This window comes from Bubalus bubalis, chromosome 1, assembly GCF_019923935.1.
Source record: "Bubalus bubalis isolate 160015118507 breed Murrah chromosome 1, NDDB_SH_1, whole genome shotgun sequence".
Lineage (NCBI taxonomy): Eukaryota > Metazoa > Chordata > Mammalia > Artiodactyla > Bovidae > Bubalus > Bubalus bubalis.
In genome coordinates this window covers 87533683-87561442 of record NC_059157.1, presented here as the reverse complement: position 1 = coordinate 87561442, position 27760 = coordinate 87533683, and the positions used below count along the sequence as shown (strand labels likewise).

The window sequence follows — 27760 nt, the reverse complement described above, 5'->3', positions numbered from 1 at the left end:
GCCAAACCTGGTGAAAACTTTATAACATATATGGAAACCTTGAGATTATATACTCCCACAGCCTCATTTTTTTTTTTTTAAAAGCTAGTTATTCTGATAATCAGTTTGAGGCGTTTATTTTAGGTCAGTGTGTTTGATTCTCATCTAAGAGGGGACAGGGAATGACTCAAGGTGCTGGAAGAGACAGTAAACTTCCCTGTGTAGGGTGGACATGGAGGGGAAGCCTACTATAAGTGGAAGGAAGGTTTTTATAGATCACATGGCTGGTATTTAGAATTAATATTTACTCTGTGGTGTTCATGAATTGAAAATTTATGTATACCTAGGAATATTAAATTTTTCTGATGCACAAAGAGTTACTGGTATGGTTAAATGAAGTAACCTGAATGTTTCATTGGTAAGTTGAAATAGAAATGGTTTTTTCATTAAAGTTTCTGAAGGGGCTGTTATCTTTTTAAAAAAGGACTTACAAGTGCTTATTTGCTACGTACAGATAGTAATCTATGACAACTATTAAAAAAATAGTCATTATAACTTGTTTTTATGTATCTACATGTTTATATCTCAACTTTTTGCCAGAAAGATTCTTTAGTATTCAATAAATTTCACTTAAGCACTGAGGCATTGAGATTTTTCTTGGTATTGCCCTATACTACTGGAAAGGCCTCCTAGCATCCCAGTGGTCAGTATTTTGTTGTCGACAGCTTTTTTTGTTTTTTTTTTTGAAGGATGAAACTCGAGGGGAGATGGTTTACGTCTATCATTCTTTAAAGAATAGGAGAGACACACACATGATGGGAAATGAGGAAACAGAGGTTTGTTCCAACCCAAAATGCATGTTTTTGCTCTGGTTTGGTGCTTGGTGGGAGGACTCTTACCTTTGATGTATGGGTAATGGGCTTTTCTGTGACTGCAGTGTGGGCTTAACTATCCCTGTGACGGGCTGGCAATTTGTGAAATGTTAAGTCAGACATTTCTGTAATATATAAACACCTGTACCCACTTTAAAAGACACTGGCATGGGACCTGTGGCCTTGTAGGGGAGGTGTAAAGTAACAAATATGAAGCATTTCAAATGACTAATATTTAAGACTTTAATTCTAATGTATTTTGATTTGGCAAGTAGGGGCTGTTTCTCTGCAATTAAAAAAAAAAAAAAATTGGGGCCACACCCAACAGCCTATAGGATCAGACCTGTGCCCCCTGCGTTGGAAGGTGGAGTCTTAACCACTGGACTGCCAGAGAAGCCCCAAATGACTAACAGGCCTTTCATGAGTTTTCACAAGGGAATCATTGACTTTTATAAGTTATCTAATTATAGTTTGTTGTTTTTATAAATAGCTTACCTGTAACAAGTTTCATTCTTATGAAGGATCTTAGTAATGATGCATTGAGAATTATGGAAAATGCCACTTAAATGACTGGTTTATCTTTTTTCAGTCTTATGGACTTCGCTTTCCTCTATCACATATGGATGCACTAAAGCAAATTTGGAACAGTTCAGCTATTTCTGTCAAGGACCTGAAGCTGACTACAGATGAGGAAAAGCAAAACCTGGTATTATCCCTCTGGACAGAATGTTTAATCCAAGTAGTCTAGTGCCTTTGCTGCTTTAATAGTAATATATATATGTAAAATACTGGACACTTGATTCTGCAGAGATTTGTGTGCTGGGGACTCCTGTTGCTTTGAGCCAAGGACACGATGAATGTAACTTTCCTTACCTGTGTATTTAATAAAATGAGATCTACCTCTTACAGGTGATCAGTTGGCCATATGTACTAACAGATGTACACAGAAGAACAGCAAGTTACTCAATGTCCCAGAAAGTGACAAAAGCCATATTTTGACAAGTTTATTTAATCCAGTGTGGTAGAAAAGGCACAGCTCCAATAAATGTAAATTTAACTGTCATTACCTGGTGTTCTTTGGAAGAAATAACTTCTTTAAAGAGCCTCACTGGCTCTAGAAAAATTTTAAACAACAATTAACATGAAAAATTTTTAACTTGGTTTTTTACAGTGAAAATATACATACCATACCTTTGTGTATACACAAGCCCCCCCCCCCCCCATTAAAATAAAGTTACCCTAAAACAAATTTCATTAAATAATACTGCCGCATTTAATAAGAGGCACTCACATCTATGGGCAAAGGTGTTTTACAGGTGTTGTTTGAAAGATTACGAAAGAGCCTGAGATTGAAGGAAAAAAAATCCCCAATAATATTTACATGGAAAGACCAAGTCTCTATAAAAAATAATCAAAATAGTGGGTCTTTGAGTTTAAACAGTTCACTGTTACTTTACATTCTAAAGTGCATATAGATTGATATTTTTAAAAATATCACTGGAAAATTTAATCTTTCTATAGAAAAATAGAGCAGACATTTTTCAGCTTTACTGGCAAAAATTGGGGATGAAGAGAACAGTTATCTCAGTGTAAGTTTAAAACCAACTTAGGAGGGAAAAATGCTTGAGAATTCTGTAGTGACGGTGGTAATGCTTACTTGAGACTAAGTCCAAGACAATATCCTACCTGATTTTGTTTGAATGAAAGCTATTTAAAATGGAAGTGAAAAACTGAGTTTCTTGTCACAGTTTGTAAAGGAAAATGGTATAGTCAAGGCTGAAATACTACTTGGTTTTAACTTAAAATTTCCCTTTACTTTAGGCAAAGGAAAATTTATTATACGTAGGTGACAGAGTCCTTCCTTATAAACACTTGAGGGTAGATCAGGTGAGGTCAGCACCAGGATAGGAGTGACCCCTGGTTAGTGTTGTCATCCGAGAGAGAAGGGACAGCCACCGGCTATTTGTGCATTTTTAGTTTAAAGGATCAGGCAAAAAATAGCAACAGAAAACACTCCTGTACTTGCTGAGGTGAATACGTATGGTACTTCATATAAAAGCTTCAAGAGAGAACTTTTAATGCGTATCTAATACAGTAGCTTAACAGTAAGGTTTATTAACTATGTTTTCAGATATTGCGAAAAAATTATTCATCTTCTTAAAAGTATGACTTGACCTGTAGGACTTCGCTTCCCTGTGCCTGGCACTCAACCACACACTTAGTTGTTAATAGCTAATAGAGGGTGATAGCATCAGCAGTGTCCTGTAACTATTGGGAAGAGGATTTGTGTTTGGTAAAAAGAGAAAACAGACTTCAAAAAACCTGCTCACCAAAGCTGGAGATCAAGCGGGAGTAGAACTTTCCACAGACATCCTAATGCATTCTTCACAGGAACGTTGACTAGCTGGCAAGCATATTTTGAGCTCTTTCATGGTGAAGAGCAACAGTCTTCATGGTTGGGGGAGAAGCCCATTCCACTCAGTGGTCCCAGAGCCTAGGATGGGCAGGTCGTTTCCACAGGGCATGAGGGCCCTCCTCCCTCCGCGCTCTCCCAGGGACACTGTGGACTCTCTCACAATATTTCAATGTCCCATTTCTGTGTTTCTTCTCCCTCCAGGGGCTGGTTTACAATTACGTGAGTTTTGTCATAATAATTTCCTCCTAAAACAGCAATTCCAAAAGGAAAGATTAATTTATTCACACAGGTGCTTAACAGTTTCACAACTGTCAGAAGGCTTTCGTTCAGGCCACTTGCTGGTGGGGTAGATTCATTATGTCTTTATAAAAGGGATGGTCTGAAATGGGAAACTGAGGTTAAACAGGTGTATCTGTTCACCTTAAACCAGACCTCACAGGAGTGATTGAAAGGCTAAGCAGTATAATATATAGATGTATAAATGATGTGCCCTAACAATGGGATTCTTAAGAGCACAGTGCTCTGAGCACACTCTAGCTCAGTGTCACAATGCATTTTTGTTTCTACACCAAGAATGGCTGTGACTAACCCAATTAGAGCAACAGCACTGAATAATATTGGCCCTGACCTTGTTGAATTCAAAAGTGAGTTTAAATGATACCTACTATAAATTTTAAGAACCACACAATTCAGAACAGAAAGTCAGAGATGTTTCTTTAGGGACCAGATGACATGTTACGGTTGGTGATGCTTCAAATGTCGAAATGTTCTCAAAGATCACATGGCAAATGAAAATTTTACCACTGTACTGATAAGAACCTTCATAGGCTTGGTCCTTAGGCTTTTGATCCACCTATAGCTAATTGTTTTGCTTGTTGTTTGTTAAAATGGCATATCAGCTTTTTCAAGTATAATTAAAAATGACTTAATATTTCCCTTATACATAAGAGCTTCTTTTACCCAGGAGGACGTGGAGGTTTGGAATTCAAAATGAATATCCAAGGACACAACACACTGGCTTTTGTCATAGGCCTACCTTTAACATCAAGGACCAGTTGATCACTGAGGTAGGAGCTAATGGTTCCATTTCTGTTCAGTCTCCACTTCTGCCTGAACTGCCCATGTTCGGTCCAGAGGGCGACTTTAGCTCCAGGTGTGTCTCGACCACCGATGACATCGAGACATGTGTCACTGGCCTGAAAGGTCAAGAAATACACTGGCAGTACTACATTTGCTAAAATCAGTTGGATTGAGTCTTTTTTCTTTCATGTGAGTAAATCAGACAAGCCCATCTAAAAAGAAAACAAGACCTAAACCTAAATCTAAAATTATAATCTCAGTCAGTTTTTTAAGTTGTTATGGCTAAGGGAAGGCGATAGTATGGAAATAAACCTACTGAACTAGAGGTACTTTTTTTTTCCCCTGTGATCCCTTGAACCTCAAACTGCTGTGGTTGGAAGGAATCATAATTTTCCATGGTACAGATGAGTGTCAGAAAATCACATATCATTTTAGAAATCATGTAAGTCTCAGTGTGGTGGTGGTTCAGTCACTAAGTCGTGTTCAACTCTTGCAATCCCACCTGTCTGTAGCCCACTAGGATCCTCTGTCCATGGGATTTCCCAGGCAAGAATACTGGAATGGGTTGCCATTTTCTTCTCCAGGGCATCTTCCTGACCCAGGAATTGAACCTGGGGTGGGAAGATGCCCTGGATCTTGGGCTTTATTCTTGGGCTTTCCTTGTGGTTCAGCTGGTGAAGAATCTACCTGCAATGCGGGAGATCTGGGTTCAATTCCTGGGTTGGGAAGATCCTCTGGAGAAGGGAAAGGTTACCCACTCCAGTATTCTGGCCTGGAAAATTCCATGGACTCTATATGTATAGTCCATGGGGTTGCAAAGAGTCGGACACGACTGAGTGACTTTCACTTTCGCATTGCAGGTGGACTGGATTGAGCCATCAGGGAAGCCTGAGGTATTTGTTTTTAAAAGAACATCCAGATCTGACAACAGATGGTTAAATAAAGATTTGTTGAATTAGGATTAAATGTTGAGTTAGTCTTAGCTTAAATATATAAGGTCGAGCTTGTTTTTCTTATAAAAACATTGGGTGATGTGCTGGATACCCAGACAATAATTACGTTTAAGTGCTTTTCATTTCTGTTGAAGCATGAGAAAAAGGTTGATAATCCACTGGTGATATAATAAAACTGGTGTCTTATTCCCCATACCATCAAACATAATAGAAAGGGTGCAGAAAAACAAAGAAACCTGAATTTTATTTTCTAAACTTCCTCCAAAAGCAGCAGCTTTCTTCTACCTTCATTATCTGTTTCAAAGATGTGCTTAGTTGCTCAGTCGTGTCCAGCTCTTTTTAACCCCACGCACTGTAGCCTGCCAGGCTCCTCTGTCCATGGGGATTCTGTCCATGGGCAAGAATACTGGAGTGGGTTGCCATGCCCTCCTCCACGGGATTCTCCCAACCCAAGGATTGAACCTACATTTCCTGCATTGCAGGCAGATTCTTTCCCAGCTGAGCTACCAGGGAAGCCTGTTTTGAAGATGAGAAAGGTTCAATTCAACATGTTTGGAATCACAAAGACAGCTAAATTGATCTGGGCCACAGAGCGTAAGAAGCATCTCAGAAAAGCACACCATCCATTTGGGTGCGATGATTTTATCACTAGTTTTAAAAAATCCATTTAGTGTATATTAGTCTTTTTACTTTAAAACAAAATTTTTGGCTATAGAAAGTCTAGTTTGTAAGGCCATTTCACTTCAGTAATATATGTCAATGCTTTTATAATCATGCAGCAAACTATTCATAGGAAGTTGCATTAATTGTATCATGCCATTTGATTTGGGAAGATTCTGGTTTCTACAAGACCAAAGATCAACAAGCAAGCTATACGATTGGTGGGGCTGGTTACCTTAGATTTAAAGAGTCCTCGACAGTAGTGCCAGATCTGCGTATTCTTCCCGCTGTAGGGAGAGATGCACACAGAGGTTGCCCTGGTGTCGGCCACATTTCCCGTGACTGTCAGGTACCCGTCCTGGGCTCGGTTCCTTATTCTGATGTACACTGAGGGCTGTGGCAGGAGGGGCAGAGCCGGTTAGAAAAATATCTTTTGAATCTGGAAATCAGCCCTTTTCAAGGAAAACTTGAAGGAAACATGTGAGAGGAAACAGAATTTAGCTTATTTATATCTGTTTCAAATTTTCCATTAAAAAACCCTTAGACCACTGAGCACATAACCTTCTTCACTTGTACAGTCTCTATTGTCTTTTCTGAAATACACTCTTGGGAGGGTGAAAGGTAATAGTTTCATTCATTCACATTCCGCTATGACAAGGGGTGGATGCAGAATTAGGGACTTAATGAGGTTCATGCAGTAACTACTATGTCCTTGTGGGTCTGGGGAAGGCTGGGGAGTAAGAATAAGGGCAAGGTACTACCTCCATGGATGGAATAACAATTGAGCAGGCAAGGTACAATAATAAGACACGCTGGCTTGTGCTATGATTAAGTGCCAAATGACTGCTATGGGAGGTTGTGAAAAGCCCAGGTGGCTGAGGGCCCTCTAGTAATTTTTTTGTTTCTATTTATACTTTGTTGAAATTCACCTTGATATTTCAAGGAAAGAGACCTTGCATATAGGTGATCACTGTGTAGCTACTCAAAAATTGGGTAACAAAAAATTTCATCTCTTGGGCCTGGAATATATAGAAAGTTTTCAAATAAGATACTAAGTCTAGGACTTGCCTCTAAGGATCACAGTTACTATTTATTGAGACTTAGTCCTAAATGCTATCAGAATTAATGACCAGAACAACCCTTTAAGAGAATACAAGGGACTTCCCTGGTGGTCCAGTGGTTAAGACTCCACAGGTCCACTGCAGGGGGCACAGGTTGGGGAACTAAGATCCTGTGTGTTGCCAGGGTATGGTCAAAAAACCACCACAGGAAAAACAAAGTATAATTATGACCTGCATTCTTACAAATAAGGGTAACACAGATATGGAAAAACCAGGTTTGCCTATGCCAAAACCCTCCCTATTCACCCTGATGCTGTAAGGCCTGTGCAGAGATGCACTCATTACTCTGCATTACTCTGAGACATGGAGAATAAAAGACCGATTCCAAAGTTGGCAGTGGAATAGAATGATAAAAGAACAAAGCACATGACTGAAGCACCACAGAAACTATACTCTCAGCCCCAGGACTTAGGCCTCCAGTCTTAATGTAGTAATATAGGACACTCAATATCCCTGTCTTGGATCAGATGTTGGCATCCCACTTAGAACCTTGTCAAATACCAGTAACACATGATCTGTTACTGAATAAAGAAGCACTTTTCAAGCTGAGAAAGGTAAGAGCTAGGGAAGTGCAACAAGGCATTATGGTAAGCCCACCGATGAATATTCTGTTTTGAAGTTTAAGATGGATCAGTGTGAGGCTAGTTGAAGTTTGGTAAATTGGTGTCATGTTTAGCGTTCCTATGGAAATAAACATTCTGGGCACTTAAATAAGCAAATAAAAGGACAGTTTTTTAAATCTGGTAATGTAAAGCAGATGAAAAAGATCTCTTACTTGGTAAAGTGTTTTAACTGTTTCAAACCACTATTTCCGTATTCACAGTGCAACAGTAAGGTATTTAAATTCCTGTAATTTGTAAGTCTATGAATCATATAATTCTATAAATCTCCTGCAGTTATTAATTCTGGAGGCTTCACTACATTCTTTACAACAGTTTCCTTACCTTGTACATGTAAGAAAACAGGTGTGACCTTCACAAAGGACAGTTCCACTTATGTTAGGACCAGACATCACAGTTTTTAATCAATTAGCTCAAGTAAGTGTCAGATTTTATTTTTCTGGGCTCCAAAATCACTGCAGATGGTGACTGCAGCCATGAAATTAAAAGACGCTTACTCCTTGGAAGGAAAGTTATGACCAACCTAGATAGCATATTCAAAAGCAGAGATATTACTTTGCCAACAAAGGTCCATCTAGTCAAGGCTATGGTTTTTCCAGTGGTCATATATGGATGTGAGAGTTGGACTGTGAAGAAAGCTGAGCGCCGAAGAATTGATGCTTTTGAACTGTGGTGTTGGAGAAGACTCTTGCGAGTCCCTTGGACTGCAAGGAGATCCAACCAGTCCATCCTAAAGGAGACCAGTCCTGGGTGTTCATTGGAAGGACTGATGCTGAGGCTGAAACTCCAGTGCTTTGACCACCTCATGCGAAGACTTGACTCACTAGAAAAGACTCTGATGCTGGGAGGGGTTGGGAGCAGGAGGAGAAGGGGACAACAGAGGATGAGATGGCTGGATGGCATCACCGACTCGATGCATATGAATTTGGGTAAACTCCGGGAGTTGGTGATGGACAGGGAGGCCTGGCATGCTGCAATTCATGGGGTTTCAAAGAGTCGGACACAACTGAGCGACTGAACTGAAGGTAATAATCACCCTTATTATGCACTTGTAGTCTGACTTCTCTGTGATTATACATTAAAGCACTGATATGCATTGTAAGTGCCTTGCTGAAGCCCTAATTTCCAACCTCAGAGGATCACATTTTGATGATTCCTGAATTTCTAAACAATAATATAAGCCAAAGCAGTGCCAACAGGCTTACCAAAAAGAGGAATTATGACCCATAATACATCCATCCATGGCCAAACTACCCTGAATGCGCCTGATCTTGTCAGCTAAGCAGGGTCGGGCTTGGTGAGTGGACAAAAGACTCAATACTGTTATAGGTACCTAGAATTCCTCTGCTGGTTTTCAAAGCTGTGGCCTAAATAAACAAATGGAAAGTATTGAAGTATTATTTTGAAATGAAATGTTTAGGGATAATTTCCTAATACACAATTCAAGAAGAGTAACAATGTTATTAAAAAAAACTTCTATGTAGAATCAGAGGCTACTGTTCTAGCTATCTTAAATAACAGCCAGGGACATCCTTCCCAGCAGGACCCCCTTTCAAAAGTGAGGGAAATATTCTCGGCATCCAACTTGGCTTCCAGAGTTTCTAACAACATGGGATTAAGTGTTACTACTAATATATAAACTAAACTGAAATCCCACTTCTGCCATGCCTTTCCCCCACGGGTTTTCAGGGCAGTTCCCTATCATCCTGTGTGACAGGACTGAGGAATAAGCAAGATGCAATGCAGGAAGATCTGTACCACACACTGTGCCAGAAGGTGCACTGATGCTTAGTATCCCTTGGCCGGGCATCTCTGGTTCTCTCCAAGGACATTGGGAATAAAAACCTTTCATAATAAAGGTGTCACCACGGCAACATGAGCCAGATGTTGTGTCAATCCTCACAGTGATTTAACCCTCATGATGATACTGAGGGGTAAGCAATGGGATCACTGTTTCACCAGTGACAAATCTGAGATGCCAAGAAGTGAAGTGACTCAAAGTCACTGCTTCTGAGTGGCAGAGCTAGGATCTGAACCAACAGGACTACAGTAGTGGGAATGAGCATGGTGTGCACATATGTGCATGCTTGTGTGTACACACACGTGTGTGTCTATCCATTTATCTATTCATCAAAAAAATTTCTCTTTTGCATTCTTTTTGATAAACAGCATTCTGACAGGTGGGAGGTGATATCCCATAATGGCTTTTAATTTGTATTTCTCTGATGACTAGTGATGCTGAGCATATGTTTATGTGCCTGGTGGCCATCTGCATTTCCTTTTTGGAAAAATGTCTCTTTGGTTCTTCTGCCCAAATGCTATGGGGGATCCTCTTCCCACTGCAGTGTCCCCAGGGTAGGGTGCCCAGTGCGGGGCTCCGACTCTCACTCCTTTGGACGAACTATTCTCCAATTATTGGGTCACCCACCCAGGAGATGTGATCTGATTATACTGCAAATCTGTTTGTCCTACTCCTAGTGGCTCCTTTTTTCATATCTTTAGTGGTAGAGGATCTTTCCTGGTGGGTCCCTCTTTTTCATCCATGGTTGTTCTGCAGACAGTTGTGACTTAGGTGTGCCTGTGAGAGGAGGTGAGCTCAGGGTCTTTCTAGTCCGCTACCTTGGTCCCTCTCCATTTTGCATTTTATATGACTGCTTTGAGTTGGGCATGTTTTCCCAATGAAAATGTAAGCTCCAGTAATGCCTAAATCATGTCTACCCTTATATATATTCTGTAATTATTTTTTGCATAGTATCAGACATTCACCTTATCCATTTATACATTCATTCCTTCACTGAAAAAATAGTCCCTGAGTGCCTACAATGCGCCAGACATTGTGAGAGGCAGGCGTGCAGAGTGAGCAGCCCTTCGTGGGGCTTGTTGGAGAGCTAGAAAGTGCCCAATCCAACAAACACATCATTACACACCTCAGGCAGTGTCTTGTAGAAACAGAACCAGGTCTTTAAGGGTGTCATTTAGATTCAGAGAGAGAGTAAGAGAGACTTCCTGGAGGGCCTGACACTTCAAATGAACTTAAAGGAGGACAAAGAACTAGCCAGGCAAAGAATGAAGGAAGAAACTTCTAGACAGAGCCCCTAAGTGTGGGAAAGCACTCTGTGCTGGTGCACGGCATGGAGCCAGCGTGTGAGGGGGAGACAGACAGGGCTGGAGAAGCCAGGGGGAGCCAGATCACACAGGCCATGCTGAAGAGATGAGACTGAACCCAGAGAACAGTGGGAAGTTTCTGCATAAAAGACTGACAAGCAGTAGGTGTGCAATAAATACTATGTTCATTAAATTGCCAGGATCCATCCTGAGTATTATGTAAGCGGGGTTGGGGGAGCCAAATGCTCAGGAGGTGAAACTAGTGCACTCTCAGAGTTCATTGTTGTTTCCATTGTTTGCTACGGAGCTTAGGATACTTATTTTCCCATGAAAAGACAACAAGGTCAATCAGACGTAAGACTCAAAGCTAAAACCCAACATTGACCTTAGGTACAATTTTATGATTTAGTTTTATGATCCCATCCTAATGGGATCCTCTTGTAACATAAATGGCAAACTAAATTAAATGGTCCACTGTTCAGATGCTGTGGTTTATGAAATTTCTACTAGGAGACTGAGCTATATTATTAGATCATATGGTTCTTTTCTCTGTACCTGCTTCACAGGACGGAGGGAACCAACGGTTTTCCATCCACTGAATGCTCTCCAATTTGGGATCTCATTAGGCTCGAGTAGGATTTGTCTTCCTAAGAAATTGGGTCCTTCATAAGCTATCCACCTATATGAGAACAGGAAAGAAAAAAATGGGATGCTTAAAACAAAGCAATCTCTTATCAAAAATATCTCTTACTATACCATATAGGGTTCATTTGTTAACAACTTCTAGGTTTGTAGATTGTGATTAAGAGAAAAAATGTTGGGTATTTTCATGTTTATTTTCATTTACTGATTTTATTTGGGAGCGCCCGGTCTTAGTTGCAGCATGTGGGATATTTAGTTGTGGCACCCAACTCTCAGTTGCAGCTCATGGGATCCAGTTCGCCAACCATGGATTGAACCTGGATCCCCTGCATTGGGAGTGCAGAGTCCTGGCCACTGGACCACCAGGGGAGTCCCAAATGTGTATTTTAGTGGAAAAACCAAAGAGGATGCAGAGAAAGCGCATTGGACTGTGGCTCAGAAGATCAGCAGGAACCTCGTTGTCTTCCTTTCAAAACAAGGTTCCCTCCAGCTCTAGAATTCTGTGTTATTTGGATAATACCAGGTTTTTCCCCCTAACATGCTAAGATTCAGACATAGGTGATAATCCCTCCTTAATTACCCAGTTAAAAAATACCGGCTTCCTCTCCTGCTCTTAGGCTTGCTGTCCCATGTCCTTCAGAGCCTCTCTGCGTGGCTCTAGCAACCTCTGCAGACACATCTCCTCCCACAACGTCTCCCACGAGGACTACTTAAAATTGTCCACAGAAATCCCATCTGAATTCTTCAGACTGGCTCCTTTTGCAAATACTTCTCAGGACCCCAGGGGCTTTCCAACTGGGCAGAGTGTCCGGGGCTTCACGGAGTATGTCTGGAGCCTGGAGACCTACGCCACCGCACACAGTCATGCCCATTCCTTTCCACATTGGCCTTGGCTGCTTCTGCACCATGACGTTAGGTGACAGAGGCAGGCCGGCCAACAGACTGAAAAGTCCACCTGGCCCCTTGCTGTAGAGGTTTGCCGAGCCCGGCTTGAGGTGGTTATCAAGCTGGACACACAGTTATGGAAAATAAGCTGGGACCGCCAAGAGAAACTGCACTTCTCAGCAGGACCCCAGGTCATGGCACACAGTGCTTTCAGAAAGGACGTGTGAAGATGAGGTGGCTTGTTCAGACAAAGCCGCAGCTCTCCACAGCCGAGATCAGGCTTGGCTAAATTATGCATGGATGAGCGAGACAGACGACCTTCCCTCCACCCCTTCCTGCTAACACAGCCTACACTGTCAGACTGGTGCACCGTCAGGATGGTATGGCCATGGGGAGGCTGGGCTGCCTCTCCTGGTTTGTAGACTCTTTAGACAGGCAGGGAAGTCTCAATTATAAAACTGAGATAGGTTCTAATGAACTTGACCTCCTTATATATTAATCTAATGAATTTCACAACTGAAAAGCATTGAAGCTTGCCCCCATTACCACCGCAGATTAAACAGAACAAAACAAAACCTGTCACTGAGGGCAGCCAGTTGTGCATGCAGTGGTATTCTGGGAGCCATTTGTAGCCTCGGAAAACCTTCAGACAGCCTTCACTCTTCCTATCCCATGTACCGATTCTCTCACAAAGAATCCAGAACCATATAACTGTTAAACTTCATTTTCAAATCAGTTTATAGTCTTGGCTTTCTCTTCCATCATCCCCAGACAATTTAACAAGGAGAGTTGATTGTCACACAGTTTCAAAGTCATAAGACACATAAACGGCATCCTTATATTAATTATAGAGAGCAATGTGTGTTCTTTTGGATGACTTTTGGTACCAGAACACCACAGGTGTGGGAGGAGGGGCAGGCTAGGCTGACAGGCACTCTCAGAAATGGCCTGAGATGAAGATTCTCTAGCAAGCGTGAGAGCTTCAACTTCAGGGCCCCTTACTTTCAGGCCACTTAACATTTCTGTCCTGAATAAATATGCAAGTTCATGCCTAATTTATGTACCCATCGTTTTTCATTTGTTTTCTTGGAGTCATCTTCCCAGACTGTAAAAGTGCAGGCCCCATATGACCTGCACCCACCCTGCCCAACATCCCGCATAAGCAGTGACACTGGCAGGCAGGCTGGCTCAGCCAGGACACCGAGCACGAAAATAAGTGCCCTAGAACAAAACAGCTCTAGCATAAACGAGACATCAAATCAAAACACCAAACAAAAAGCCCTATCAGTTTTAGTCACTTGTCTTAAGCCGGTAATGGTCTCTTACCTAGTCAAGGTCACTGATTCAATTAGGTTCCTTCCAAAAGGAAAGAGGGCTCAATTGTTACAGTCACCTGGTCCACCCACTCTAGGACCCATGCTCTGAACACACACATGGCAGTCCTCCCAGACCACTGTCCGCTAGTGCATACTGGACACAGTCCACAGTCTTCTCTTATTCGAGAGAAACTACGATTATTACATGGAGACAGAAAAGAAGTGAGAGTACCATCACACCAAGTAACAGAGGCAGCAGGGAACAGAAAGCACCTGTGCAATGCTGACCTGCCACCGTGACTGAAGCAGGCCAGGCCCTCGCCCCATACTTACAGTCCACTTTTCACCCACACGGACTGGGTGTAGAAGTGCAGGTCCTTGTTCAGAACAGAGTTCACAGCCTCTTCTAGATGTAACTCTCTCCCCTCACAGTGTTCCAGAGCAAAAAGGCTAAGGGAGGGTTCTTCAAAAACCTAAGAGAGAAAAGAGAAAGCATCACCAGAGGGTGGCTATACCTCGGTGACATCCCAGTCACAGTGCAGGGTGTCCTAGATCCACTGCTTCTCAGATGCATATAGTGGATTGCTGCACCTGCTAATGATGTTATTGTCAAAGCTGCAGTGATGAGACTAGATTCCATTCATAATGCTTATTCAATTTTTTTGTAAATTAAAATGGAAATTTTAGAAAAGCAGTCAATCTCATAATAAAAATAGAGACCTGTTGCAGTCACAGATTAAGGTCTGAATGTGCTATAAAACAGACCATGTTTTTGGTCCTGCCAGTGCTTTTAGCTGGTCACAGAATAAACACAGAATGGAACAGCACTCTCTCTTCCCAGGAGGTCACAGGCATAATCACTGAGGATATACGACTTCATGGCTCTAGGCTCTTAAAGGTATTCCTAGGAGGGAGGAGAAGGTATTTTTAACTTAACAATAATAACAAAAAGCCAGAGTGCACAGCAGTGGGAGTGATTTCAACATAAAAAGTACTTATTCCCCCAACCCCTCTTGTCAGATAAGAACAGAATCAATTTTGCTCTTTTTCATTCATTTGTGTATACAAGATAACCATGTTAGGAGACTTGTGGAATGAGAAATCAAGTCAACATCCTTATGTTTGAGGCATTACTAACTAGTAGCTACACTAGGAGAACTGCATAGACATGTAAAGTAAAGTAATCTAGAGTAGAAAAAGAGACGCCCTATGAAAATACCCAGTGGAAGCCCAAATTCTTTTTAGCAGAAGGCTGTAGGAATCAAGGAGACTTCACAAACATGGTGGTGTGTGAGTTCAGTCTCAAAAGATGCCAGTGACCTGCAGAGGCCTAAGGAGAGCAGAGGGAAGGTGCTCTGTGCAAAGAAGGGGACAGAAATGCATGAGCTATGTTAGGGACACAGCAAGTAAACCAGTGTAGCCAAAAGACCGAGTCCGGCAGGAAACGGTGCCAGGTGCATCCACTGTTTGCTAGTGTGTATCGAGCTGCCTGCTTCTCCTTGCCCCTGACAGAGCAGACTCATTTACTGTGTGCTGGGAGTCCTGGAAGGCATTTGGGCAGAGGAGGAGGAATGGGCTGAGCCAACTGTAACCCGGTACATGGGAAGTAATACAATAGGCAGGAACTGGCTGTTCTGACAACAGTAAATGAACAGTCCAGCAACAGACTCTCACTATACCTGCCTAAGACCGAAATGACTTACCAAAGTGTTATTCTTGGCAGCCATGTTAGGAATAGCAAAGATGGAGAATGACTTAAAAGTCCATCATGAGGGCATGGGTTATGTCTGGTGCATTTATGAAGGAATTCTATCCAACTGTACAAAAGAGTGAGGCAATCATTACGAAAGATCTCTGAGATATGTTCATTAGCAGCAAATACAAAGTGAAGAGTAATGCAGAAGAGCAGACTTTTTATGCTACAGTTTGTGTACAGAAGGGAAAATAATTTATGTACACCCATGTATAATACGTGCTTTATACACATGAAAATTTTTCTTAAAAAAATCAAGTATAAAGCACCTCCATGGCTAATGTCAGAAAACTAGGATCTAAGAAGATAAAGGGAGGAGTGGGAGCAAAGTTCTTCATTGCAGGCCTTTGATCCTTTTTGAGTTTTGAACTATGGAAATACTTATTCAAAATTTAAATTGGTAATTATTATGCATATGTTTGTATAGAAATGTAGTTTATGTGTATTTTTCTTTAAATGGATTTGGGGAAACTTATCTGGCAACAAATGAGTGAAGAAAATAGAGTGTAAGTATCAGGACATAGAAAAAATCTTCTAGAACAAAGAAAAAGAACCTGACCTAAAAACAGGAAGGGGGTGTGGAAGGTCAGGATTGGTGAAGAAGGGGTGGCCACAAAAACTACCACAGTGATAAAAGGGCCCAAGTAAGACAAACAGATGAAGGAGAGAGTGAGAAAAACATATGGGAGTGTGGCTGCGGGCATGGTCAACCCTAACGATGAGGGCTGGAACTGCATGGGTCCACTTATACAAGGATTTTTTGCAATAAATATGTAGTACACGATCTGAGGTTGGTTGAATCCTTGGATGTGGACACACAGAGATGGAGGGCCAACAGTAAAGTCATATGCCAACTTTCAACTGTGTGGACAGTCAGCACCCTTAACCCCTATATTGTTCAGGAGTCAACTCCTGGACTTCCCTGGTGGCATAGTGGCTAAGAATCTGCCTGCCAGTGTAGGGGACATGGGTTCAATCCCTGGTCTGAGAAGATTCCACTTGCTGTGGAGTAACCAAGCCCGTTGTCTGCAGCTACTGAGTCTGCACTTTAGAATCTGAACTCTGCAACAAGAGGAGCCACCGCAATGAGAATCCTGTGCACCACAACTAGAGAAAGCCCGTGTGCAGCAATGAAGTCCACAGAGCAACCAAAATAAGTAAAATTTTTTTACAAAGTCAACTGCAATTTGTCATATATGAGAAACTCTGGAGAGCAAACACTCCCAGCAGCTAAGAACTTTTACTGAGAACCAGAGGGTTTATTGTTGAGACAGAGGCAGGATAGCCCTAACTGAAGTGCCCAGTGAACACTGTGCCCTTTGATCTGGAGTTCAGAGAGAGGATCGAATGTAGGGACAATCATTTGGGAGCTCCCAGAACCTGAGTAATAACTGGAGTCAGTTACAGGAAAGGGCAGGGAAGCAGAAGGAGAACAGAGCTGCGCTGACACACACAGCCCGAGTGGTGATGCAAGGCGGGCCTGTGGAGGAGGCAGGATAATGAACCTGGAGAAGAGCCAGAAGAGGACGTGTCACACAAGTAAAGGGGGAAGAAAATCAGAAAGAAGAGCTGGCCTCGCTATAAAATTCTTCCCTGATGTGGAGGAAGAGGGTAACCGTGACAAGGCAGCTTGGGTTCAGCAATCGGGGCAGTTGATAACCAATGCCGCGGGAGCTTAGGGAGCCATCCACCAGAGATAAGGGGTGGCATCTAGGCTGTCAGGGCAGAGGAATAAGTAGGGGAGACTGGAGATGAGGCATATAGGCTATATTTAGAAAGAAGGAGGGAAAGGGGTTGTGGCCTCTGTGAACACCTGCAGGTATGGTGGAAGGCGGCAGCAATCAATAGGAAAAATCTGAATAAGGCAAGGCTAGAGGGGTGGGTTCCAGAGGAGGAGGTGAAATCCAATCCCCAGTTCAGAACCTAAGACTGGAATCACCCTAAGAGGGAAAGGATCACTTTGAAAAGGATGAACTATGCTTCCTCTGAAATATAAGGAAAGATAAAGGATGCTGAGAAATTTCCAGGTTTTTAAAACTGGTAAAGACTGAATGACTAAACACAAGCACAAAGATGTAAAAAATTTTTTTCTTTGTTATGTGGCAAAGGTTGCCTGAGGATCACGGAGGGTGTGGAGCACTGTTCAGCAGAGTTTCCTGTAGTGACAGCCATGCGGCACACCTGCCTCTTCAGTGTGGTAGCTACCAGCCACCTATGGCCACTGAGCATCGGAAATGTGACTCCTGTGACCAAAGGACTGAATTTGTTTTATATAACTTCAACTAAAAAACTACATGTGATTACTACTATGGTATTGGACAGTACAGATGTAGGGGTTTGAATATGCTGGAAAAGAAGGCAAGCATCACAGTGTGCAGTGAGACAGTAAGCTAAGTGTGAAAAAGCTGCCCGGGAAGCACTGATTTTCCTTCAGTAAACTGGGTCAGGAATGGATATTCATCTCAAGTCACTGAGTTCCTGAGTGACTGCACACGTGATCAGGCTTCTCCTCTGCTATCTGCAAAATAAAAATTGGAAGCATCTCAACAATTTATTGAAGAAATGTCCTTACAGGAGAGTCCAGAATAGCAGGTTAGAAAAGCAGCCAATAGCAGGTGCTAAGTTAGTCACTAAAACTGGTGACAGAATCGAATGGACAATCAAAATCCACAGATAAGACCCTGACTACATTGCTGGACTTTTCCCAACATCTTCACCCTCAAGCTCATAAAAAAGCATTTCCATCTACCTCTGATTGTTGAGTTACTAATCAGTAAGGAAGGGCAGACAGGCAAGGAGCTTGGTGGACTCATGGTCCACCACCAGCAACACTCTCCACAAGTAAAGAGTTTGCTGTGGCGAGAGCAGCAGACTCTTACATTAGAAGCATCTAGATGTAACTGTTTTATATTCCACAGGAAAAAATGAAAAGCTTATGTGAGGATATAATTTAAATGTTAAAAGTGATATTTTAAGAAAATAGGTCCTGCATATTTACATTTGTTGTCTTCCTTTTGGGGAATGGCCATAAAAACGTTTTAAAGGGCTGTCATTATCATTCAAACTGCATCAAATTCACTCTCCAGTTCAAAGGCAATCTGGGAATTCTATACCTAGAAATTTGCCTTAAGATAACAGTGTGACGATGCCAAGGGCAGACTCACTGGAAAAGACCCTGATGCTGGGAAAGACTGAAGGCAAAAGGAGAAGGGGGCAACAGAGGAAGAGATGGTTAGATAGCATCACTGACTCTGGACATGAATCTGAGCAAACTCTGGGAGACAGTGAAGGACAGGGGACCCTGGCATGCTGCTGTCCATGAGGTTGCAAAGAGTCAGACACAACTTAGCGACTGAACAACAACAAACAATGGAAAATTTGATGGAGGGGATTTCAAAAATTGTTTTAAAAATGATGAAGCAGGAAGATTGGGAAAATAATTGCAGAAAATGACAGAGGAGGGTATTTGTATCAGTTTACTTAACTCAGTAAGGATCCTCTAAGAGACCCAACACATAAATGGGTGAAGAACACAAACCGACAGCATTAGCCAAGGATGAAACATGACTAGCCAACATGGACAAATGTCCCTCTTTTCCATTAACAACAACAGGATGTCATCATGTGGTCCCATTTATCAAACTTTTCCTTTGAGAACATCTATTGTTTCTAAGTTTAAAGTCATGCCCTCTTTAGAGGTCTGATATGTATTTACTCTCTCTTTGTGTTGTGTGTTAAGTCGCTTCGGTCATGTCTGACTCTTTGCAACCCTATGAACTATACCCCCACAAGGCTCCTCTGTCCATGGAATTCTCCACACAAGAATACTGGAGTGGGTTGCCATTTCCTGTCATCATCAGAGCAATCTGACCTTTCCAAGGAAACCACCAGAATTTAACTACAATTTGATCTCTACAAATCTCTTGGCTTCAGTCCATGCTAACTCAGAAGACAGCCAACCATTTGAGGCCAAACACTCTTCTTAGGTGTCAGCAGGAACAGAACAGGGCATTCCTGCTGGGTCAAGTCTAAGTCATGCAATGAGGATACAGTTTCTAAAATGTGGATAAGAAATGTGGATAAGAAATAAAAAGAGTGTTTAAACTGCATTAAAAAAAACTCATCAGTCTATCAACTAAATATTTTAAATGATAACAGTAATAATTAACATGTGACAGCATGTGCTGGGCATCATACAGACACACACACACACATGAACTACAGATAAATGTTTGTAAATGATGGATGGAGAAGTGTATATATATATATATTTTCTAAGTTTTTTTTTTAACCTAATTTATTTGGCAACAAAATCTGACCTGAATAAGCAGAAGATTATTTATAATATTTATCCAATTTGTGTAGCTATGATTATATTTTGCTACAGAAATAGAAATATGTTTAATTATGGGGTACTGCCCAGAATATTTCTGGGGATACATGCTATCTATGAACTAATGAATCATATTATTGTTTAAAATGTGAAAAATTCCAAATCCCAAAATGCATTCATGTTCAGTCAGTCCAGTTCAGTTCAGTCGCTTAATTGTGTCCGACTCTTTGCGACCCCATGAATTGCAGCACGCCAGGCCTCCCTGTCCATCACCAACTCCCGGAGTTCACTCAGACTCACGTCCATCGAGTCAGTGATGCCATCCAGCCATCTCATCCTCTGCCGTCCCCTTCTCCTCCTGCCCCCAATCCCTCCCAGCATCAGAGTCTTTTCCAATGAGTCAACTCTTTGCATGAGGTGGCCAAAGTATTGGAGTTTCAGCTTTAGCATCAGTCCTTCCAAAGAACACCCAGGACTGATCTCCTTTAGAATGGACTGGTTCCTTTAGGAACTGCAAAACCATATTCACTCCTTTAATTCATGCAACTTTCCTTTGACATGGGTACGATTATTATCCATGCTTTGCAGATGAAGAATTAAGGCACAGGTCACACACAGGAAGTAAAAGAACTAGAAACTAGACAGAATGGCTTCAGAGGCTGTGTTCTTAACCCCTTCACTACAGTTCTAAAATGTTCTAAGTAATTTCATCATGTAGATTATTTTTGATTGGCAGGTGTGATACTATCTGATGTCATCTTGCTCAGCTGGGCAATGTCTATGACCCCCATTCTTACCTATCACAGCAATTTAACAGGTGTGTCCCCCACTTGGGACTTCCCTGGTGGTCCAGTGGTTAAGAATCTACCTAACAAGCCAGGGGATGCAGGTTCAATCCCTGGTCAGGGAACTAAGATCCCATATTCCGGGGAGCAACTAAGCCTGCACACCCCATCTATTGAGCCTTTGGGCTCCGGAGCTCATGCGCCACCACTAGGGAGCCTGTGTACCACAACTACTGAAGCCTGTGAGCTCTGGAACCGACGCACCTTGACCACTGAGCCCACGTCACAGCTAGAGTCCATGTGCCACAAAGAAAGATCCTGCATGATGCAAGGGAGAGCTCATATGCCATGACTCATGGTAGCCAAATACATACATAAATAGTAAATAAATAAATGTGGAGCTTGGAGACCCTGTGTACAAGTACTCTGCTGGAAGGATTACATTTACATCAGCACAACTTCTATATATATTGGATAAGATGTTTAAATCTAACTACTAAGCTTCAGTATTTTTCAAAACTATACAGACTTGAATATGAGCTCAAACAAACAATGGGGATGAAATAATTTCCCTAGTCATCAACTGCACAAGTTTTCAAGATGGTAAAGAGAACATACGTACTTTATATATTTTTTCATTGACTTTTTATCCATATAGAAAGTCTTTGAGGTAGAATGAAGTCTGTCAAATGGTCTTTACCTAACTTTAGAGACAAAGCAAATGTTAAATTGTATTGATTAGCTCATTGTTAATATGGAGCCAAGGCTGGAATCTTTCACTCCAGAGAGTATATAAACTGTAACTTGAAAGCACATAATTAAAAGATTTTTTGAAATGAGCATATGTGGGGGTTAGAAGTTTGGTCTGTGTAATTACACAGAATATCTCTATAGAGCCTGTGTAAGACTATGGGGGGGGCACAGGTAGAAGGGGCAAACAGAGAGACAGAGAGATCTCTGACAAAAACATAACAAAAGGGAATGTCCTGTTCAAAGATCACATTTACTGGACAAAGGGGTCATCCTGGGAGTGAGAACGTGGAACTATTTTGTTCACCATTCCCATTTTTTATTAGAGGCTGGTACATGGCAGCTACTCAAAAAATATCTTGTGAAAAAGTCTGACTTAGTGTCTTAAAGACTAAATAAAGGTGCCTTATTCCAATTTAAAAAAAAAAAAAGAAAAGAAAATTACTTGGACATGTTAATACAAAAAACAAAGCACCTGATAAAATCTTGTCTTATTTCTTATTGTTTAGAAGGAAGAAGACATTATTCAATTTAGCAAACATTTGTGAACTCCTGTTGCATGCCAGATAATTTGCCAAGTGCCTGAGATACTTCAGTAAGTTCAGTCTCTGAGCTGGAAGGAAGCTCTTGAGCTCTGATCTCCAGCAGGAAGTGTCCAGAACTTCCTTTCATGGGCTACAAAGCCCTTCACATTCTCATCTCCAGAGGTCTCTGCAGCCTCGTCTGCCAGAATCACAGTTAGCATCATCTCTACTGCGTTTTGGCCTCTCACATCCTTATCTGCCTTAACCAGATCTTCACTCTTACAGGTATCTTCAGTTGCCAAGTCCAGTGGAATTCTTCTGTCCCATCACCTGTCTCTCGCTATCGATTATCTTCCCCTCTCTGACATTTCCACCTTTCACTTTATCTTGGCTCTTTTCCTTTGGACAATAAACAGGCTTACTTATTTACATACCAACCCCCCCCCCAGAAAAAAAAATAACAACCCATACAGACTTGTACACTGGCACTGTAGAGTTGAGTTTCAAATCACTGCTTGTATGGGAAAGGTGTTGGTATTACCTCAGGATATGCTAACTGGCTAGACTCTAAATGTAACATGTTATTTTATTTTAAAAATATCTACCCGACAACATCACTTCACCCCGATCTTTGCCAAATGAACCATGTCTGAAACACTAAGAACACCTGGACTGAACTCAAGGACAGTAAGCATAATACACTGTGCTGTGTGCAGTGTGTACGGCATATGTGTGCATATCACGTGCACCTCAGATGCCATTCCAGTCCAGAGAAATACCCAACAGTGTGCTGGCAAAAGGGCATTTTCATCATCTGCAGTGGTGAAAATTTAATAGACGCTCCTAAGTCTCTAATTAGACTCTAATACAAAATCTTCTAAGTTTGGTCTATATAAAACAAAATCGCATAAATACCTCAGTCTATCAAATTTTGATGTTGCACAACAAATATTAATTCTCGTCTATGAGCTATTATAGTACTATTGAGTGCTTTCATGTGCTAAAGCCTTCACATGCACTAGCTCTTTTAATCCTCATTTTATTAGACAAGAAATCTGAGGCTCAGGGTGGTCAGAAACATGCCCAGGGTCACTCAGCTAACAAGAAATGGTCTGTCAGACTCCCAAACCAAACTCTTCTCCAGTGGACCAAAATCCACCTTATCAAAGCCTCTTTCATTTGGCTTAGAAAATCAGTTTCATTACAAATCTACCTTGCTAACTGGTCTTCTTCCTTAAAAAAAAAAATACTACATTTCAAAAAGAATAAATACTATTTAGATAACCATGTATCTAGTACCCAGAAATAATACCTTTTATTATATTTATATCAAATTGCATAAACAAGAAAAACATAACATGCAGAGCTGAATTTTAATCTCCCCGCTCCCTAGAGGTAACCACTGTGCTGAAGTTGTCAATCTTTCTAGCACTTATACATCCTTTGTTTTTAAATTTTATATAAATGGATCTTACTGTAATATCCATAGTAACACATGAACCTCACCTACTATACTGTATTTCCTTAAATGCTTCTGCCTTAGTTTGTTTCATCCATCAATGCTGCAACAAACATCCTTATTTTCCCCTCATCCCAACTGATTCTTCTTCCAGTAGTTTTGTGTAAATAATACCACTTCTCTGTCACTGACTAAACTCTGCTGTTGTCAGATCTTCCAATATTTGTATCTGAAGTAAGGTAATAAATGCTACCTAATTACTGTTTTAATTTGCATTTACTTGCTCACTAGTGAATATGCTTTTTACATCCTAAGCCATGTTTCTCATATCTATGAACTGCCTACTCATATTTTGTGCTGATTTTTTAAATAAGGTTTCCTTTTTTTCCCCAAGTATTTTGAAAGAGTCCTTTTTATATCCTATACATTAAACCTTTGGAGCTTATAATATATTCTCCTAGTCTGTGGCTTGCTGTGGTAGTCTTAAGAATTGTCCTCCCGTGCTATGCTAAGTCACTTCAGTCATATCTGACTGTGCGACCCTATGGACTGTAGCTTGCCAGGCTCCTCTGTCCCTGGGATTCTCCAGGCAAGAATACTGGAGCGGATTACCATTCCCTTATCCAGGGGATCTTCCTGACCCAGGGATAGAACCAGCATGTCTTACATCTAACTTGCATTGGCAGGTGGGTTCTTTACTGTCAGCGCCACCTGGGAAGCCCAAATTGTCCCCCTACCTCCATGCAAAAAAATGTCTACACCCTAATCCCTGGGACCAGTGAATATGTTATCTGATGTAGCAAAGAGGGACTTTGCAGGTGTGATGAGTTAAGAATCTAGAGGTGGGGATATGTGTCTGGATTATCCATATAGGCTTAATATAATCACATGGGTCCTTAGAAGAAGAAGGCAGGTGGGTCAGAGACAGGATAGACAGCAGAGGGTGAAGTAATGCAATCTGAAGATGAAAGAGGGCCAAGGAATGCTGGGGACCTCTAGAAGCTGGAAAAGGTAATGAAGCAGTATCTACCTTAGTGTCTCCAGAAGGAATGCAATCATACTGACCCCTAATTTTACCCCAAAAAGGCCCATTTTAGATTTCTGATCTCCAAAACTGTTAGATCATTTCTGCTGCTTTAAGCCACTAAGTCTGTGGGAACTTGTTACAGCAGCAACAGGAAACTGATACACTCGCCTTTTACCCCTCCTATTATTGACTTGTACGTTTTGCATTTAAATCTATCTTGCTCCAATATCATCAGCATAGTCTCCTGTATTTTCTAATTTTTTTTTCTTCCAATGTTATTGAGCTATAATTGACACATAGCACTGTACTGCTGCTTCCCTAGTGGCTCAGACTGTAAAGAATCCACCTGCAATGTGGTAGACCTGGGTTCGTTCCCTGGGGTGGGAAGATCCCTGGAGGAGGGGATGGCAACCAACCCACTCCAGTATTCTGGCCTGGAGAATCCCAATGGACAGAGGAGCCTGGCAGGCTACAGTCCATAGGGTTGCAAAGAGTTGGACGTGACTAAGCACAGCACAGCACTGTACAGTTTTAAGGTGTACGACAAAATGATTTGACCTACATACACTGTGAAACGATTACCACAGTAAGTTTAGTGAATACTCATCATCTCATATAGATACAAAACAGGAAAAATAAGTCTTCCTCGTGATGAGAACTGTTAGGATTTACTTCCTTAACAACTTTCATGTATAACATAGAGCACTGTTTATTATATTTATCATATTATGCATTACATTGTTTGGAGAAGGCAATGGCACCCCACTCCAGTACTCTTGCCTGGAAAATCCCATGGATGGAGGAGCCTAGTGGGCTACAGTCTATGGGGTCCCAAAGAGTCAGACACGACTGAGCGACTTCACTTTTACTTTTCACTTTCATGCATTGGACAAGGAAATGGCAACCCACTCCAGTGTTCTTGCCTGGAGAATCCCAGGGACGGCAGAGCATGGTGGGCTGCCATCTATGGGGTCGCACAGAGTCGGACACAACTGACGCAACTTAGCAGCAGCAGCAGCATTACATTGTTAGTATTTATCTATCTTAGAACTAGAAGCTTGTATCTTTTGGCTCAGTTCAGTTCAGCTCAGTCACTCAGTCATGTCCGACTCTTTGCGACCCCATGGATCACAGCACAGGCCTCCCTGTCCATCACCAACTCCCGGAGTTTACCCAAACTCATGTCCATTGAGTCAGTAATGCCATCCAACCATCTCATCCTCTGTCATCCCCTTCTCCTCCTGCCCTCAATCCCTCCCAGCATCAGGGTCTTTTCACACGAGTCAGCTCTTCAGATCAGGTGGCCAAGGTATTCGAGTTTCAGCTTCAGCATCAGTCCTTCCAAAAAACACCCAGGACTGATCTCCTTTAGGATGGACTGGTTGGATCTCCTTGCAGTCCAAGGGACTCTCAAGAGTCTTCTCCAACACCACAGTTCAAAAGCATCAGTTCTTCAGCACTCAGCTTTCTTTATAGTCCAACTCTCACATCCATACATGACCACTGCAAAAACCATCAGATCAGATCAGATCAGATCAGTCGCTCAGTCGTGTCTGACCCTTTGCAACCCCATGAATCGCAGCATGCCAGGCCTCCCTGTCCATCACCATCTCCTGGAGTTCACTCAGACTCACGTCCATCGAGTCAGTGATGACATCCAGCCATCTCATCCTCTGTCATCCCCTTCTCCTCCTGCCCCCAATCCCTCCCAGCATCAGAGTCTTTTCCAATGAGTCAACTCTTCACATGAGGTGGCCAAAGTACTGGAGTTTCAGCTTTAGCATCATTCCTTCCAAAGAAATCCCAGGGCTGATCTCCTTCAGAATGGACTGCTCTTTAGTTCTTCTTTACTTTCTGTCATAAGGGTAGTGTCATCTGCATATCTGAGGTTATTGATATTCCTCCCAGCAATCTTGATTCCAGCTTGTGCCTCTTCCCTCCATCCAATTACTCCTTCCCTTTCCTCTGGTAGGGGCTTCTGAAGTGGCTTAGTAGCAAAGAATCCTCCTGCCAATGCAGGGGACACAGGAGACTTGGGTTCAATCCCTGGATCAGGAAGATCCCTAGAGGAGGCAATGGCAACCCACTCCAGTATTCTTGCCTGGAAAATCCCATGGACAGAGGAATCTGGCAGGCTACAGTCCATATCCAAAGAGTTGGACATGACTGAGCAACTGAGCGCACACACACACAGTCCTCTGGTAACCACAAATCTGATCTCTTTTTCTATGAGCTTGTTTGTTTGTTTTTGAAGTATAATTGATCTACAACACTATGTTAGTTCCTGGTGCACAATATAGTGATTCAATATTTCTATACATTTCAAAACTATCACCATACGGTCAAGTTGTCAACTGTCACCATATAAAGATGCTACCTGATTGCTGACTATATTCCCTGCATTGTACATTTCATTCAGGTTTGTTTTCACATTTAGGTTGCCATTAATCCATCTGTAACTTATTTTTGGTGTTTGGAATAGAGCAAGATTCAAACTGTATTTTTTTCCATATAAAGGGCCAACTGTCTTTCATAATAGCCCCATTGAAATGCTATTCCTGTCACCTACCAAATTCCATTATTCATGCAAGTCAGTTTCTATGCTTTCCTATTTCACTCTTTAATTGGCCTCTCCTTGCACCTTGAACCTATACTATCTTAACTATTCTGATGAATAATGCAATATATATATATTTGGTAGGACAAATAAATGATCCTGCCTATTGTTCTTAAAATTAATATTGGCTATTTTGAACCCCTATCTTTTCCAGATTAATTTTAGAATGAGTCCGTCATGTTTTACCTTCACCCTCCTCCTCGCAAAAGACCAAAGATTCTGTAAGCATTTTGCCCCAAATTTTACAAATTTGGGGAAGACCAAAATATTTACAATATTGAGTATTTTCATCTAAAAAATCTCTCTCCATCTTTTATGTCCTTCAAGAAAGTTTTTACCATTTTCCTCATAAAGGATGTACTTGCATTATGTTAGATTTATTCCCAAGTATCCTGTATTTTAATTGCTATTAATCTTGTATCCAGCTACTTTTAAAGAATTCATATTAATCCTAATAGCTCATCTGTGGAAAGTCTTGACAATTTTGTTTCTTCCTTTATATCTTTTTTGGTTTTAATCTTATTAAAGTGTCTAAGATTGCAAAATGATATTGAATCAAACTGGTGATAGTAGAGGCCATTGTCTTCCTCCTAAATTTAAAAGGAAATGCTTCTGGCATCTCACTTGGAAGTGTGATGTTTACTGTAGGCTTCTGTTGGCCTTCATTTTCAAAATGCACACAGTTGTTACTGCTATTAACTATATATGAGTTCATCTGAAAATTTTATAGTAACCAGACTCTTTCACACTTGACAAAGTCATTGCTTCCTTTAATCTGTGGCTGGATTTACAGTCTTCTTCTATTTATAGCTGTACCCCTTATTCATTACTCTCACACAGAATGAATTACTGCCTCGCCAATT

At 41.5% G+C, this 27760-nt stretch overlaps 2 protein-coding genes across 7 annotated transcripts in view; one reads left to right on the top strand and one right to left on the bottom strand.

The window, feature by feature from the left end:
• The window catches only part of RIOX2 (ribosomal oxygenase 2), a 33368-nt gene extending 31611 nt beyond the window's left edge, over positions 1–1757 (top strand). For all 5 annotated transcript variants that reach the window (XM_006074553.4, XM_045165185.1, XM_025282455.3 and 2 more), the window contains 2 exons: positions 729–815; positions 1441–1757. In XM_006074553.4, coding sequence (XP_006074615.1) covers positions 729–815; positions 1441–1599 — 246 coding nt within the window. In that variant the 3' untranslated portion in view covers positions 1600–1757. The remainder of the gene's footprint in view (positions 1–728; positions 816–1440) is intronic.
• Positions 1758–1840: 83 nt separating this feature from the next.
• The window catches only part of CRYBG3 (crystallin beta-gamma domain containing 3), a 120084-nt gene continuing 94164 nt past the window's right edge, over positions 1841–27760 (bottom strand). The window contains exons 18-22 of one of the 2 annotated variants that reach the window (XM_006074556.4): positions 13983–14122; positions 11362–11485; positions 6196–6354; positions 4304–4463; positions 1841–3512 (exon numbers count right to left, since the gene is read on the bottom strand). In XM_006074556.4, coding sequence (XP_006074618.4) covers positions 3424–3512; positions 4304–4463; positions 6196–6354; positions 11362–11485; positions 13983–14122 — 672 coding nt within the window. In that variant the 3' untranslated portion in view covers positions 1841–3423. Of the gene's footprint in view, positions 3513–4303; positions 4464–6195; positions 6355–11361; positions 11486–13982; positions 14123–17653; positions 17921–27760 lie in introns of those variants that run through there. The other variant, XM_044940690.2, reaches the window with a different exon arrangement.